General features: G+C 44.9%; 1 protein-coding gene across 1 annotated transcript in view; it reads left to right on the top strand.

Moving 5' to 3' along the window:
• Positions 1-13,548, top strand: part of DLEC1 (DLEC1 cilia and flagella associated protein) — a 47,294-nt gene that overhangs the window by 8,892 nt on the left and 24,854 nt on the right. Inside the window, exons 6-16 of the mRNA XM_083579222.1 lie at positions 918-1,141; positions 2,928-3,009; positions 3,825-3,912; positions 5,483-5,656; positions 6,082-6,218; positions 6,338-6,430; positions 7,579-7,669; positions 9,923-10,085; positions 10,741-10,933; positions 11,998-12,056; positions 13,342-13,513. Of these exons, the coding sequence (XP_083435348.1) occupies positions 918-1,141; positions 2,928-3,009; positions 3,825-3,912; positions 5,483-5,656; positions 6,082-6,218; positions 6,338-6,430; positions 7,579-7,669; positions 9,923-10,085; positions 10,741-10,933; positions 11,998-12,056; positions 13,342-13,513 (1,476 nt within the window). The remainder of the gene's footprint in view (positions 1-917; positions 1,142-2,927; positions 3,010-3,824; positions 3,913-5,482; positions 5,657-6,081; positions 6,219-6,337; positions 6,431-7,578; positions 7,670-9,922; positions 10,086-10,740; positions 10,934-11,997; positions 12,057-13,341; positions 13,514-13,548) is intronic.

Genomic DNA, 13,548 nt, shown 5'->3' with positions numbered 1-13,548 from the left:
CAGTTGTGTACTTTAAAAAAAAAACTCCAACCATTTTGATTTGGGATGTTAAGTGGTTGTGAACTGTCCTAAGATCTATATGGATACATTGCGGTATACAAATTTAAATAATAATAATAATAATGGTCCCTGATTAAATGGATAGAACTGATGCATATAATGGAATATACATAGAATGTTTAGAAGCGATAGGTTTATAAGATTTATAAGAACCGGAGTGATCAGTCAGGGAGAGAAGGTTCTGGGATTCAAAGATCCAACCGGCTAAACTCTTGAGCCCTATCCAACCCCAACTATGAACTGTGGAACTTGATCCTATGCATGTCTTCACAATATGTCCCATTCAGTTCTATGGATTGAAGAGTACTCGTAGGATTACAGCTTTTACCAGAAACTTCCTGTCCGTTCCATTTCCATGTCTTTCTTGGTATTCATGAGCACCAGAGACTTGTTCTGTTGGGTGTAAACTTCTAAAGCAAAAGTAGTGATCTTCCTTTTTCCGACAGAGAATGCTGTGCTTCCCTCTGCGAAATGAGGTCAGCATATACCGTATTTTTCGCTCTATAAGACGTACCAGACCACAAGACGCACCTAGTTTTTGGAGGAGGAAAACAAGAAAAAAAATATTCTGAATCTCAGAAGCCAGAACAGCAAGAGGGATCGCTGTGCAGTGAAAGCAGCAATCCCTCTTGCTGTTCTGGCTTCTGGGATAGCTGTGCAGCCTGCATTCGCTCCATAAGACGCACACACATTTCCCCTTACTTTTTAGGAGGGGAAAAGTGACTCTTATAGAGCAATAAATACAGTATGTTGTGATTTGGGGTGTTTATGATCAGTCTTAATGAATGTGAGCGAATCCATCGTAAACCTGTATCTGAAAGCGGGGTTTTTTTCTTTTCCATCACGCCTGCTGCCAGAAGAAGGACCGTCCCTCTCAAAAATCAGCTTGGAAGAATGACATGTCCCGACCCCAAAGACAAAAAGACCGCGCTTACCTCCAGAGGCTGGAAGACCGCCACAACTTCCTGAAGAACCCTCGCTTTTTCCCGCCTAACTCTCTTTGTGGCGGCAAGTCCTTGATCTTGCCTCAGAAGAAGGTGCAGCGAATGATTGCAGGAAAGAAAAGGACCACAGTGGAAAGGTAACTGTGCTTTTCCTTTCAGTGCAGAGAAAAACAAATCAAAGCATTCCCAACAGCGATAATTATACCGAGCATTTACATCACCCTTTCAAGCGTTCAAAGCCATCGTCTTCATTCCCCCTACAGCTCTTAAACAGTTCTGGTAATGTCAGGTAATGTTATCGTCATTGTGTTGCAGGTGGAGTCTTGGGGGGATAATAGCATTTGCTCTGAGGGCTGAGTTTGCAGTTGAGGGCCAAACTGAATGTGATGCACAACACAGGCCTACTGTGGAAAATGACACCTATGTGCCTGCCTCACTTTTACTTTGCCTTCCATTATGTAGAGTAGAATTTTATCTGTGCCCATGTGTCAAGGGCTGCTGGGAAGGGCTGTAGCCAGTGCTTTTTTTCAGCTGGAGTGCACCAGAGCACAGTTCCTACACCTCTAAGGTGGGTGCCATTGTGGGCTGGAGCTTACAGTGGTGCCCCGCAAGACGAATGCCTTGCAAGACGGAAAACTCGCTAGACGAAAGGGTTTTCCGTTTTTTGAGCTGCTTCGCAAGACGAATTTCCCTATGGGCTTGCTTCGCAAGACGAAAACGTCTTGCAAGTTTGTTTCCTTTTTCTTAACACCGTTAATACAGTTGCGACTTGACTTCGAGGAGCAACTCATAGAACGCAGTGTACATAGTAGCCTTTTTTGAGGTTTTTAAAGACTTTGGTGATTTTTGAAGCTTTTCCAAAACTTCTTTTGCAGCCATTTGGTAAGTTAAGCATTTAAAACTTTTTTGGGGGGTTTGGATTTTGGGTTGGGGTGTTTGGAATTCAAGGACTTAGTGTTGGGGAGGGGTTTGCAAGAATCTGGAAGCTTGTGTGTTTTTTTCTGCATTTTTATGATTTTTTGTGACCATTGGGGCACTCTGCTGTTTTTTTAAAAAAATTCTGGATTTGAATTTCTGTGTGCTGGGTGGCTGGGGGAACAGTTGGGGAGGGGTTTGCAAGAATCTGGAAGCTTGTGTTTTTTTTCCTGCATTTTTATGATTTTCTGTGACCATTGGGCCACTCTGCTGTTTTTTTTAAAAAAAATCTGGGTTTGAATTTTGAAATGCTCTTTACAGTATGTGTGACTTTAAAGAGCACTTAATAAACTCTTGTTGTACCAAATTTGGCTTTGTTTGGACTTTTTTTTGACCATAGGAACGCATTAATTGATTTTCAATGCATTCCTATGGGATTTCGTGCTTCGCAAGACGAAAAATTCGCTAGACGAAAAAATTCACGGAACGAATTAATTTCGTCTTGCGAGGCACCACTGTATTGCCTTTGCATACTTCTGAGAAGCCCAAAACAAACATTTCAAGACAAAACTGAAACTGGCCAATGTATGCAAGTCTCCACATTTTCTTTTTTAAAAGATCTATGACTTCAACTAGCTCCTAGCTGCGATGGCTCAAGCTATGGGGTGGAGTCAATTCGTATTTCCTTTTCTTCAATCCGTCTCCATGTCATGGCAGCGGGCTTTAAGGTTTCAAGCCAGGCTTCTACAGTTACATGTGTCTGCATTTATTTCACCTGTACCAGAACCAGGGGTGACCCCCCCTAAACCAACTAAGGAGATAGGTTGCTGTAGTTTTTAACACCTTCGTGGACGGTGAGTACAGCTGTTGTCGAACCAGCATCTGTTCTGGGTGTGATGGGAAGGACTTTGCAGCTCCATGCCTCTCAAAGAAAAGGAATTGGCGCCACCTGCTATTTGCAGGCTGTAATCACTCCCTGGTTTTTCTTATTGTCTCACTTCATTTCAGCGACTCCCAGTCTGTGCCTGTCTTTCTAGCAAACCCACCGGCTGTTGTGTTTTCTTATTATGAAGTTGGGCAGGTTTATGAGGTAAGAGTTAATTCTCTCTCTCTCTCTCTCTCTCTCTCTCTCTCTCTCTCTCTCTCTCTTCCCCCGCCCACCCCCAGTCTCTGTTATTTATAATAATAATAATAATAATTTATTATTTGTACCCGGCCCATTTGGCTGGGCTTCCCCAGCCACTCTGGGCGGCTTCCAAAAAAATATTAAAATCCTCTAATACATCAAACATTAAAAGCTTCCTTTGCCTCTTAAGGCTCTGCATGTAACTCTTCCCACCCTTGTATGTTGGAGCCTCAATAATAAACTTCCATTTTCTATTAAACATTTCATAAAATGTGGAACCTGCAACAAAATGTTGCAGTGTGGAGTTTGGGATTCCAGCCACTCTGTTCTGTTCACCCTTTCCTCCAGGAAACAGTTAGTCCCAGAAACAGTTAGTCAACATTGAGTGGAAACTGAGCACACTTAGTAGTCATGGCGTTGTTGTTTGGTCCTTCCTCCCATAATCTTTTTCTTTCTAAAGTGTGTATGTACTTCTGCAACCTTTGGGTTACCCCACACCTGCTGATACTTTGCATCTTGTGCGGGGGGTGATGCCGTTTTTACCATATCAGGAACATCACTTACAGCCCAAACTCTGGAATAGTGGGAACAATTCTTTGTTGATTGAATAATGCCCAGTTCCACCATGTTTAGGAAAACCTTCAGGGGCAGGTCGTTACAATTACTATTATTTATTCATTTTATTGCCTGGAATAATAATAACATCATTTCCAAAGGCTAGAAATGCCTCACAGGATGTATATATGCTGCCATATTTTTTGACCTTTCTCTCTTTGCAGATGACCATAGAGTTACAGAACATGACTTCAACGTCTCAGTGTCTTAGAATAATTCCTCCAGCTACCGATGCCTTTTCCATTGGGCTGGGTGAGGTTCAGGGATGCAAGTTTACTTGTTGGTTACTTTTCTGCAGAAATTGGCACTTTTAAAATGCCTCCTGATGGTTAGAAATTTGCTTCATTTCCTGAAAGAACAGGAAAACACTTTAACTGAGAATTGCAAATATTGCGTGAGCCATGCTGCTGATCCCCATATTTTAAATTATTCACAGACATAATTTGGCTGTCATTTGGACAAGCTCAAGGCACCCAGGTCCCGCTTTGAGAGGCTCATTATCAGAAATATCAGTTATCCAAGTACAAAGAATTACACCCAAACTTCGCTACAGGAATGGCTAATTCAGATATCCAAACAGCCAGAGTTTGACCACTACTTCCTTACTTGTTTGTGTTTTGCTGGTCGGTTGCAGCAATTTCTGGCAAAAATCATGGAGGAAAGTCAGATAAATCACTTGTTAGTGGGACGTGGGTGGCACTGTGGTTTAAACCACTGAGCCTCTTGGGCTTGCCGATCAGAAGGTCGGCGGTCCGAATCCCCGTGATGGGGTGAGCTCCTGTTGCTCTGTCCCAGCTCCTGCCAACCTAGCAGTTTGAAAGCATGCCAGTGTGAGTAGATAAATAGGTACTGCTCCGGTGGGAAGGTAAACGGCATTTCCATGCGCTCTGGCACTTGTCACAGTCCTCCGTGCGCCAGTAGCGGTTTAGTCATGCTGGCCACATGACCCAGAAAACTAACTGTGGACAAACGCCGGCTGCCTCGGCCTGAAAGCAAGATGAGTGTTGCAGCCCCATAGTCGCCGTTGACTGGACTTAACCGTCCAGGGGTCCTTTACCATTGCCTTTTTAAACCACTTGTTCCTTTGTTTGGTTTTTGCTGAGTGGCTGCAGCAGTTTCAAGCAGAAAGCAGGGAGGGAGGGAGAACAGGTAATTATGAGTGAGAAATGCTCCCATCGGAAATAATGGAAACCACCAGCTCATTATGCAAATGTTTGCCTAGTAAACAATTTCCTGGGAGCGTTCAGAAAGCAGGACCTGCATGTAGGCGCCAAAGCAGTGCTGGTTGCCAAATTCCTATGAAAATCTTACGATGGAAGTGTAATCTTAAAGTTGCAAACCTAGGAGAAAACCTATTGAAATCAGTGGAGCTTTATTCCCAACGAGCATGTGTATAATCAGGCAGTTCAGGAGCTGAGGAGGACCTGGATTGGAATGCTCCAGGGGTGAGGATGATAGAATTAATGACAATTTAAATGGAGAGGCATAGAAATAGGCATTGTGAGTGCAGGAGCACAAGACAGCAATTCAGAGAGGCCAAAGCACTGCGGGTCAAAATGCAATTTGTTCTGGTTTTTTGTTTTAACCTCTGGGTGCATATCACTCCTCTCCTGGTTTCTCATTTGTGGTGAATTTAGACTGGTTGCTCAGTGGGGCAGCAACCTGTCCTCTAGTACTCTCAAAAGTGCCTTTGCACATTGCTGGCACTATCTTATTATCAACAACAACGTGCTCAGGGCAGAATTCTTTTGCAACCTGCTTGCGGCACCAGTTGCATCTGTGATAACGAATTTTTCAAAGGCTGCCCGTGCTCCTTCTCTAGGACACTTTCCAGGCGAAGGAGGACTCGTCGCCCCTGGAATGAGTTGCTACTACGTGGTCCAGTTTATTCCAGAATACCTGTCAGATTACAAGGATTACATACTAGTAGAGTCGCAAACAACCTACCCACTGCTGGTCCCTTTGGAAGGCCGAAGGCCACCTCCCATCTTAACGTGTGAGTTTTCTTTTTTTAAAAAAAGCACTGACTATTTGTGGGGCAAGTATGTGAGCTTCTGGGACGTTCTTAGGATGTCATAGGTCCATCTCGTTCAGCCTCACATTTCTCAGCAGCTGATGCTGTGGAGTGGAAGCTGGAAAACAATGGAATTGGGAGCACAGAAAGGTGTCTTGTGCTGTATCAGACCATTGGTCCTTCTAGCTCCATTCTCGGATGAAGGGTGGTATATAAATTTAATGGAGAAGGAGAAGAAGAAGAAGAAGAATTTCACACCATGCCAACTGCAGAACACAGTGAACCCCCATCCCCAACTACTACCTCTAGACATAATAGAATGTATTGTCCTGGATTGAGAGTGCTTTTTTTTTAAAGCCCCTTTCCTGCTCTTGCTTCCCCCCCTCCCTTTTCTTCTTTTGCTATAGTGCCTCACATTCTGGACTGTGGGCCTTGCCTTGTGGGCGGAGTGAAATTTACAGAATTCCTGTGCGAAAATGAAGGGTCCAGCATTGGGAAGTTCTGCATAATGCCAAAGCATAGCTGGCCACCTCCTCACTTCCGGGTAAGTAAGAAGAGGAAGTCCCGCCCCCACTGCCATGCCCTCAGTCCCATCTGGAACATTAGGTTGCAGCACAGAAAGCGTACAGCCATGCAGTGACCATTTTCTTTTCTTCTATGAAGGCCGTTGCCACTTTAGGTTACGTGGAGCAAGAGCCGTTCGGGATCCGACCTGCCGTTTTTGAGCTAGCTCCAGGCCAGTCTACTCTAATTGAGGTCAGTTGTTGGTGCTCTAGCTCACATTTCAAGCATACACTCAAAATAAATGCACAGTTATTAGGAAATCCGAAGCCAGATTCAGTGGGTGGTTCATTCATTTGAGAAAAAAAGAAAGCAGGGGTGGCCACATAATGCCCTCCAGATGTTGCTGGACTCCAGCCCCTGTTGTTTTCTTCCCTCTCGTGACCTTTTCTGTGGTGGCCCCCAAATACTGGCGCTCCCTTCTCTATGACAGATTCCCAGCCCCAGCATTGGGGATGATCAGAAAACACACAAAGGCAGACTTCAGACTTGGGATTCTGCAATTATTCCTTGATTTCTGCATGTGATTTTATCTGTGATTGCTGTTTTAATTGTTTATGATCTGCTGTGTTTTATAGTTTTTACTGTGCTGTAACCTGCCCTGGGATCTTTAGCGATGGGCTGGTAACAAATATGCCAACTAAATAAATCATTCTTTCCCATGGGCCTTGCTTGCTGGGCCTAATAACTGCATCCCTCTCCTGAACAGCCCCACATGGACTACTACTGATACATAAGATTGGGTTGTTGTGACACTGAGGACAGATTTAGAATGATATGGCGATCAGAGTCAGTGTTTTGCTTGTGATGCGAATCTATCTTCTCCACTGAGCTTGAAGACAGGTGTAACATTAAAAAGAGGTGTTTGTTGCCGCTTGTTCCTGTATACAGTGGTACCTTGGTTCTTGAACTTAAGCCGTTTCGGGAATCCGTTCAACTCCCGAAACGGTTCAAAAACCAAGGTGCGGCTTCCGATTGGCTGCAGGAGCTTCCTGCACTCAGTCGGCAGCTGCAGAAGCCGCGTCGGATGTTCGGCTTCCAAAAAACGTTCGCAAACTGGAACACTCAATTCCGGGTTTGCAGCATTCAAGAGCCAATTTGTTCGGGAGTCAAGCCGTTCGAGTACCAAGGTACCACTGTATTTTGTTCTCTGTGGATTGCTGGACTGTGTTTGAACTGTTTTAGGTTTGAGATCTTTTGGAGAATTATCGGCAGTCCCCTCATTGTGCAATGCTTCCCAAGATTCTTTTGGAAGGCTGAAACTTAGCACAACATTCATGTCCATTTGTAGTGTAGCCTGCGGGAGCATTGTTCTTTTCATGATGCAGAAACTTCTCTTACAGGTTGTGTTCATGCCCACTGTGCCCGAAGTGGTGTCAGTGAAGTATATCCTCATTTGCGACAATTGCCAAATCAACGACCTTACTGTGACAGGTTTGCCACTATCATCTTCGCGTCTTTAGCATTCAAATGAAAACGAGTTTAGTGCCAGGATTTGGGGAACGTGCAGGCAAGCTCTCATCAGCAGGACCTCTGAACTAGGGATGGGGGTCAAATTCAATCCAGTGTTTAGGTACAGCTGGATCTACCTAATTCACGCTGCCTGAAATCGTGCCCCAACTTGAAACGAAACCATCCTTTTCAAAACCACACTTTTCTCTGTATTTTGCAGTGTGGTTCTCCAACCAAGTAGTGTGTACAAAAAAACAACAATGTATACTGACGTTAAGTGTGTGTGGAAATACATATAATCAGTGAAAGCAATGCATTATATTGGGTGAAATTGCATAGAAAAATGTGTGTTGGGAGATAGTGAAACTAAAGCACTGGTGATTTTTCACTAGGACTTTTAAAAAAATAAAATATCACAAACTGAAGTGGGAAAGTGAAGAACTGAGCAAGAGAAATGAAAATTGACAGATTTGCCCATCTCTAATGGTCCTCTTGGAGGGTCCTCTTAATTCACAGTGGTTGGAGGGCAGTTGTGCCGTCTGTTGTCAGCTTAGATGACACCTGAATGCAAATCAAGCCTCCTGGAAAATCCAGTATCTCCATGGCATAGCACGTGCTACGAATGCAGTTTAGCATTTGCTGTTGCCAACAAGATTCTCAGGTGGTAGCTCTGGCAAAAGACCTTGATCTGTCATGACTCTGGAGACAGGCACCACTTATTCGGGGATGAGGTTGGGGTTTCGAGGTAGGGCAGGAAATGGCCCTCCTAGCCATCCCCAGATGTGCATACAGACCCAGAGCTATTGGTGGACAGGTAGCCTGTTGCACAGCGCCTCTCGGGCCCAAGGAAGTTGTCTTGCTGTCCTCTGAGGGTCCTAGCTTTGATGCCCTGTTGGAATCGCAACCTTCTCTGTTCCATCGGAACCAACAGCTGCCAAAGCAGGCTGGGTCCCTGTTAAATCAGGAGATTAGTGAGCTAACAGCTGAGATAAAAGGTCAAGGGACCCCTGACCATTTGGTCCAGTCGTGACCGACTCTGGGGTTGTGGCTCTCATCTCATTTTATTGGCCGAGGGAGCCAGCGTACAGCTTCTGGGTCATGTGGCCAGCATGACTAAGCAGCGCACGGAAACGCCATTTACCTTCCCGCCGGAGCAGTACCTATTTATCTACTTGCACTTTGACGTGCTTTCGAACTGCTAGGTTGGCAGGAGCAGGGACCGAGCAACGGGAGCTCACCTCCCGTCACGGGGATTTGAACCACCAACCTTCTGATCAGCAAGTCCTAGGCTCTGTGGTTTAACCCATAGCACCACCTGCGTCCCTACAGCTGAGATACGTGTGGCCCAATCTGAGGATTCCTGCTCCTGAAACGGCTGTGAACTCCGCTGTTGGTGTCCATTGAAATCTTGCCTCACCTCCATATGGCGAGCCAGTTCGTTTATTTCTTCTAGAGCTGGAAGGGGCCCCGAGGATCCTCTAGTCCAGTGGTTCTCAACCTGTGGGTCCCCAGATGTTGTTGGACTACAACTCCCATCATCCCTGACCACTGGTCATGCTGGCTAGGAATGATGGGAGTTGGAGTCCAACAACATCCGGGGACCCACAGGTTGAGAACCACTGCTCTAGTCCAGCCCCCTGCAATGCAGGAATATGCAGCTTCCCCATATGGGGATTGAACCTGCAGCCTTGGTGGTGTCAGCACCATGCTCTAAGCGACAGAGCTGTTCCATCTTTCTGCCCAAGGTGGTATGCATAGTTCTCCTCTCCATTTCATCCTCACAACAACCTTGTGAGATAGATGAGTCTAAGAGACAGTGACTGGCCCGGGTCACCCAGTGAGCTTCGTGGCCAAGTAGGCATTCGAACCCTGGTCTCCTAGGGCCCTGGTGTGATGCTCTAGCTGCTACCCCACAGTAGCTTTCAAAACAGATCATGTTCTGAGACTTTGGAGAGCAGCTGCCAACTAGGGTGGTATGGGGAAAATCTATGACTTTGCAGATGTTGCTGGACTACAACTCCCATCAACCCTGATTATTTGGCTTGGGCTGGAGTCCAGCCACATCTGGAGAGCCACAGGCCCCTTCTCTCTGGGAGAAACGGTACTGCCAGTTTCCTTTGGTCTGATGGGGGTCATGTGTTATGCCCATAATGCAACTGGGTAGTCGCATTGGAAGGGCATAAGCTCAGTCATGTGCATTTGCCGCAGGATGTTTGCGTTCACTTTTGCTTCCAGGACTCGGGCAGCTGATAGCTCTGAAGCTTTTGTCTGTTACTGGAGGAGAAAGCAGCCCTATGCCCGGCGAGCTTGTTGATGTGACAGCGCAACACCTTGTGCGCTTTGGTTCTTTGAATCCCAAATCTAAGGCAGAGAAAACTCTGGTTCTAAGAAATCTGACGTATGTATGATGCTAAAACTATGGGGGGGGGGGGATTTTTCTGGGCAGAAGCCAGTGGCCTTTGCACTACGCTTTAACGACAAGTTTCTTAAAGGTTTAGTTCACCTGCCATAGGGTTAGCTGCTGGTGGATGACACATTGTGCTCTTACGTTCCATCTTGTCCCTCACTCCTTGTGCTCCAACTGTGTCCCTGACTTCCAGGTTTGAAGAAGCAACAGTTTGTTGTAACCTCTGAATTGGGTAAACTGTGGTTTTGAAAAACCATAGTTTACCTCCAAACGCACACTGAGGGAGAAAATCACATGATTCGGGATTCTCATTCTGGTTTGAAGGCAAATTATGGTTTGTGAAAACTAGAAAATTAGGATGGGGAGAGGAGTGGGGGGGGGAGAACATGGAATGACTGAGGTACAATTTCTGGTGCCAAACTGCTGTTAAAATAGACAATACGTGGGAGCTGAGCCATTTCTCTTGGACCAGCTGCTCTGGTTCTAGATCCTCAAGGTGGGGGTGGGGACTAGCAAAGGCAAATACTTAAGTCCCTTATTTGGGGGGGGGGGCTAATTAAAAGGTTCCCTAAAAATGTAATTTTCCTAAATGTTTAGCCCAAAACTGCAGGATTGAATGCCTTCTTTTTTCCTTCTCTTTGCTCAGCCACGTGGATTTCCCCTTTTTCTGGCAGATAATGAAGCCCAATCTGCAGGCATCAATGTTGGAAGGAAAAGCGGACCTGACAAAGATAAAGTACAACTTGGAGACGGAGTCCGCTTTCTCTGTGACTCCTGCCATGGGGATTCTGCACCCCCATAGCAATCACTCGTTTACTCTCTCTTACCATCCAAAGGAGGTACAGCCTTGCTTGTACTTGGTTGATTCAATATTTGCCATGTATACTGTGCAACTTGTTGGATAAAAGTTTAACCAGCGGCTACTAAAGGGTCTGAATGAAACTCAAAAGCAAATGATTTTATTTCTTTCCATGCTAAAAGTCATTCTTAGATTACATTATGTATGTGCTCAGTAAAGGTAAAGGTACCCCTGACCATTAGGTCCAGTCGCGGACAACTCTGGGGTTGCGAGCTCATCTCACTCTATAGGCCGAGGGAGCCGGTGTTTGTCTGCGGACAGCTTCCGGGTCATGTGGCCAGCATGACTAAGCCGCTTCTGGCGAACCAGAGCAGCGCATGGAAACACCGTTTACCTTCCCACCGGAGTGGTACCTATTTATCTACTTGCACTTTGACGTGCTTTCGAACTGCTAGGTGGGCAGGAGCTGGGACCGAGCAATGGGAGCTCACTCCGTCGCAGGGATTTGAACCACTGACCTTCTGGTCATCAAGCCCTAGGCTCTGTGGTTTAGACCACAGCACCACCCGCGTCCCCTATGTGCTCTGTAGGCTGGTATAAATCAGGCATGGCTAACTACTACTTCTACTACTACTACTTCCAAACTTCATTGAAAATTTACCTTCCAAACTTGTTACCTGCCAAGCCAAGCTCTCTCTACCCATTTGCTGTGGCCAGACACATTCTTGGCACCAGTTTTGGTGTGAGACAGTTAGCAAAACCAAGAAATTCCTTGCGTTCCTGGTGGGCTTCCACACCTGGCTACTGAGCTGAGATTGGCTTGTGTGAGTCTGGGGTGGCTGTTTGGGGCCCAAGCCCACCTTCAGCCTTGACTTGGGGGCACATGCCAGGGTGGGTGTGGCTGCTTCCAGCTCTATGGCGAGAGAAGACTTGGTGCAAAATGGCTCTCAGTCTTACCTGAAGCCTCAGCTGTTTAAACTACAAGAGGCTTTGATCTCTTGCAGCCCAGAGGCAAATGCAGTTAACGTAAGCCATAGATTATTTGGGGAGTTATTTTGATGTACATTAGTTGATTGCCGTTCTGGGTTTTTGTTCTCCTTGCAGCCAAAGTCGTATCACAGCGTGCTTCAGATTGTGCTGGAAGATATCCCAGAGCTACCTGAGTAAGTGATGCGTCAGGGGCACATGAAAATGTTCTTAAATTGTGCCAGAGATGGTTGGCATTCTTGTTACTGTGTTGGTCCAAGAGATGAATTTATTGTCCTAATGGCACCTTCCTCCTTTGTCTGATTTAGCACCTTATTGCTGAACTGTGTGCACGCTGCCACACAAGCACAAGCATGGATGCGCATGTGTTGCATTTGTTTCCCACTCAACCCTGGTCCCACCCCATCCCCCACCATGGCCTAATAGCAGAACCAAAGGTGATCACACATCATCTGCAGCTCAACTTCCCTGGTCTCATGACGACTTTAGCCCTTTAGCTGTGCTTAATTTCAATGGATTGTGCTGGGAGTGCCAGGCACCTCACAGGTCCTTTGCATTCATGGCAAAAGGGGTGAGGCAGGTTTACTTCCTGACAGGGTGGATTTGGTATAAATCAAATGGATTTAAATCACTAGTCAGTAAGACTTGATTTAAATCATTTTGTTTTTACAGAAAGACTCATTCATGCTTGTATAATCTTAATATTTACAACCAGATGAAGGTTTCATTTTTGGAATAATAAATTTTCAGAGTAGTTTTTTTACAGTTATATCAAAAATTGCTGATTTGGTTATACTACTACAAATACATAGACAGATAATTATGAAATTATTGTGAGGTTTAATTTATTTGGACAGCTTTTCTACTGTACTTTATTGGAAGGTGAAAAATAATCATTTCCTTAATCATTTATTTAACTAAAACAATAACATTATAGCATATGTATCCATGTTTGTTAACTAATGTGGTTAAACAATTAAAAAAAAAACTTAGACTGAGTTTTAGCACACATGAAAAACTTAACAGATCCTTATTTCCAGATGAATAGCCTTTGGACTATAATGTAATTTAAATAGAAAAATATCTTTAGAAAGATTTTTCCTCCAAATGCATTTTATTTTAAAAATCCAATTTAAATTTTAAAAATCCAATTAAATAAAAAAATCTGATTTAAATTTTAAAAATCCAATTTTTTATTTAAAAAAAAATCATTGATTTTTATCCACCCTGCTTCCTGAATCCCGTTCCTCTGCATGTTTTGTCCGTCTCTATCCCATCACATTCAGAGGGGTTTTCTCCCAAGCGAGGGGGCAAAGCATAAGAAACAGAGAGGCGTAGACCTGAATGTGCCAAGAGAAGGAAGAGCAGTCTTTTTTCCCCTATGCTGGGATGGGAATCACATCCTTTATGCCATTCTAAATATCCACAACAGCAGCAATTCTAACGCCGTCCCTCATGCAGCCCTCAAAAACGGGAGCAGTACGAAAGCGGAGAAAGGCGTCAAGAAGACGTGATTGCTTTGGAAATAGACGTCAAAGGCGATACGGAACCCTTCCAGCTCCTTTTGGAGCCCTATGCCATGATCATCCCAGGAGAAAACTACATTGGTGTAAATGTTAGGAGAACATTTAGCGTAAGTCTACTTTTACTTCAGCCAGTCTATGTATG

The sequence above is a fragment of the Podarcis filfolensis genome, assembly GCF_964270895.1.
Source record: "Podarcis filfolensis genome assembly, chromosome: 12".
NCBI lineage: Eukaryota > Metazoa > Chordata > Lepidosauria > Squamata > Lacertidae > Podarcis > Podarcis filfolensis.
Note: the sequence above shows the minus strand (reverse complement) of the source record. Positions and strands in the feature narration are given on the sequence as shown.